The 1,774-nt window shown below is 39.3% G+C and overlaps 1 protein-coding gene across 1 annotated transcript; it reads right to left on the bottom strand.

Annotated features, from left to right (window-relative positions):
* Positions 1-586: 586 nt before the first annotated feature.
* LOC104682652 (olfactory receptor 4F21-like) lies at positions 587-1,519 on the bottom strand (the record flags this gene model as incomplete). The annotated part of the gene is made up of 1 exon (XM_010389361.1): positions 587-1,519. A coding segment is annotated over one exon (933 nt), but the record flags the coding sequence as incomplete, so codon positions are not given.
* Between the last annotated feature and the right edge of the window lie 255 nt (positions 1,520-1,774).

The raw sequence follows: 1,774 nt of genomic DNA, 5'->3' as shown, positions 1-1,774 counted from the left end.
ATTTATAGAGTCTCCTAGATGGCCACAGCAAGAATGTGCCCTGGGTGTCCACTGTAGTAAATACAAATTAATGCATCCTTTATTGGCATCCTCCCTTTTTCTTGCTCATGTTCATATTTCTGAACCAGTGTCTTCTAGAATTCTTTTCCAAATGAACTACTTGCACTGAGATTTTTGTCTCTGGGCCTTCTTTATTTAATAAATAAAACTACTAGATCGACATAGATGACAATCCAGTGTGATGATTCCTGACATTCACTACAACCAATTTATGGGTTATTTTTTAGACATTAAAAATAGCAGAAACCTTGTTATTACATACCTTTATTTACGAAATAACTAAAATTTTAAGATTAAATTGTTATTTGGTAGACTATGCTTTTCTCTGAAAGAATATCCATTCTTAGCTTGATGGGTTTACGTGACGGTAATGGTAATGGCCTCACTGTCTACAGATGAAGCAGTAGCAGATTTCAGGTGGCAGATGATGCATTTGTTCTGGATATGTTACATTTGAGGTGCTTAAGTGAAGATAAGCCAGTATGCAGTTAGATGTATCATTTTAAAGCTCCAAAAAGAGATGTGGTCAACAAAATTTAGAATAAGATCTCTTTTTGAACAGTCTTTTTATTGCTACCCTTATGTCTTTGTTCCTTAATGAATGGATGACAGGATTTAAGGCAGGGGTGATAGCAAAGTCAACAGTGAACAGATTTTTATCAAGTGATGGTGGAGGAGAAGGCGAGACATAAAGAACCATGCATGGAGTGAAAAACAAAAAAACTATAGTGATGTGAGCTGACAACGTGACAAATGCCTTGGATAAGTCTCCTGAGGAACGTTCGCAGACAGTGATCAAAATGAACACATAGGAAAGGTTTAGCAAGATGAATGTGCCCATGGTCATGAAGCCACTGTTGGCAGTAACAATAAACTCATACTTGGCTCTATCTGTGCATGCAAGTCTTATAATCTTTGGAAAGTCACAGTAAAAGCTGTCTACTTTATTAGGGCCACAAAAAGGCAAGTTTATAACAAAAGCAAACTGAGACATAGCATTGACCACCCCAATTACCCAGCCAGCGATTACAAATGAAACACATATTTTAGGGTTCGTGATTTTCAAATAATGAAGAAGCTTACAGATGGCTGCACATCTATAAAAAGCCATGGGCATGAGTAACACCATTTCCACTCCTCTCATGATGTGGATGAAGCATATCTGCGTCATACAACTTTGAAAATAAATTACATCGTATTCATTTAAAAGGTCTGAGATTATTTTAGGGATTGTGGTAGAGGAAAGACCCACATCAATGAGGGACAGGTTAACTAGCAAGAAGTACATAGGGGACTGTAAGTGAGAATCAAAAATTACCAAAACCAAAATGAAGAGATTTCCCAGGATGACCCCTAAATAAAGCAAACAACATATCAAAATGAGAAGAAATTTTTTCTCTGTAGAACAAGAAAGAGCCAGTAACACAAGCTCAGTGACCACAGAATCATTTAGTCCACAGAATCATTTCTTTTACCTATTCCTGTCTGAGCCCATTAATATTCTCTCACTTCGGGGCGGAGCAAGATGGCCGAATAGGAACAGCTCCAGTCTCCAACTCCCAGCGCGAGCGACACAGAAGACCGGTGATTTCTGCATTTTCAACTGAGGTACTGGGGTCATCTCACTAGGGAATGCCGGACAATCGGTGCTGGTCAGCTGCTGCAGCCTGACCAGCGAGAGCTGAAGCAGGGCTAGGCATCGCCTCACCTGGAA

The sequence above is a fragment of the Rhinopithecus roxellana genome, chromosome 5 (assembly GCF_007565055.1).
Source record: "Rhinopithecus roxellana isolate Shanxi Qingling chromosome 5, ASM756505v1, whole genome shotgun sequence".
Taxonomy (NCBI): domain Eukaryota; kingdom Metazoa; phylum Chordata; class Mammalia; order Primates; family Cercopithecidae; genus Rhinopithecus; species Rhinopithecus roxellana.
Note: the sequence above shows the minus strand (reverse complement) of the source record. Positions and strands in the feature narration are given on the sequence as shown.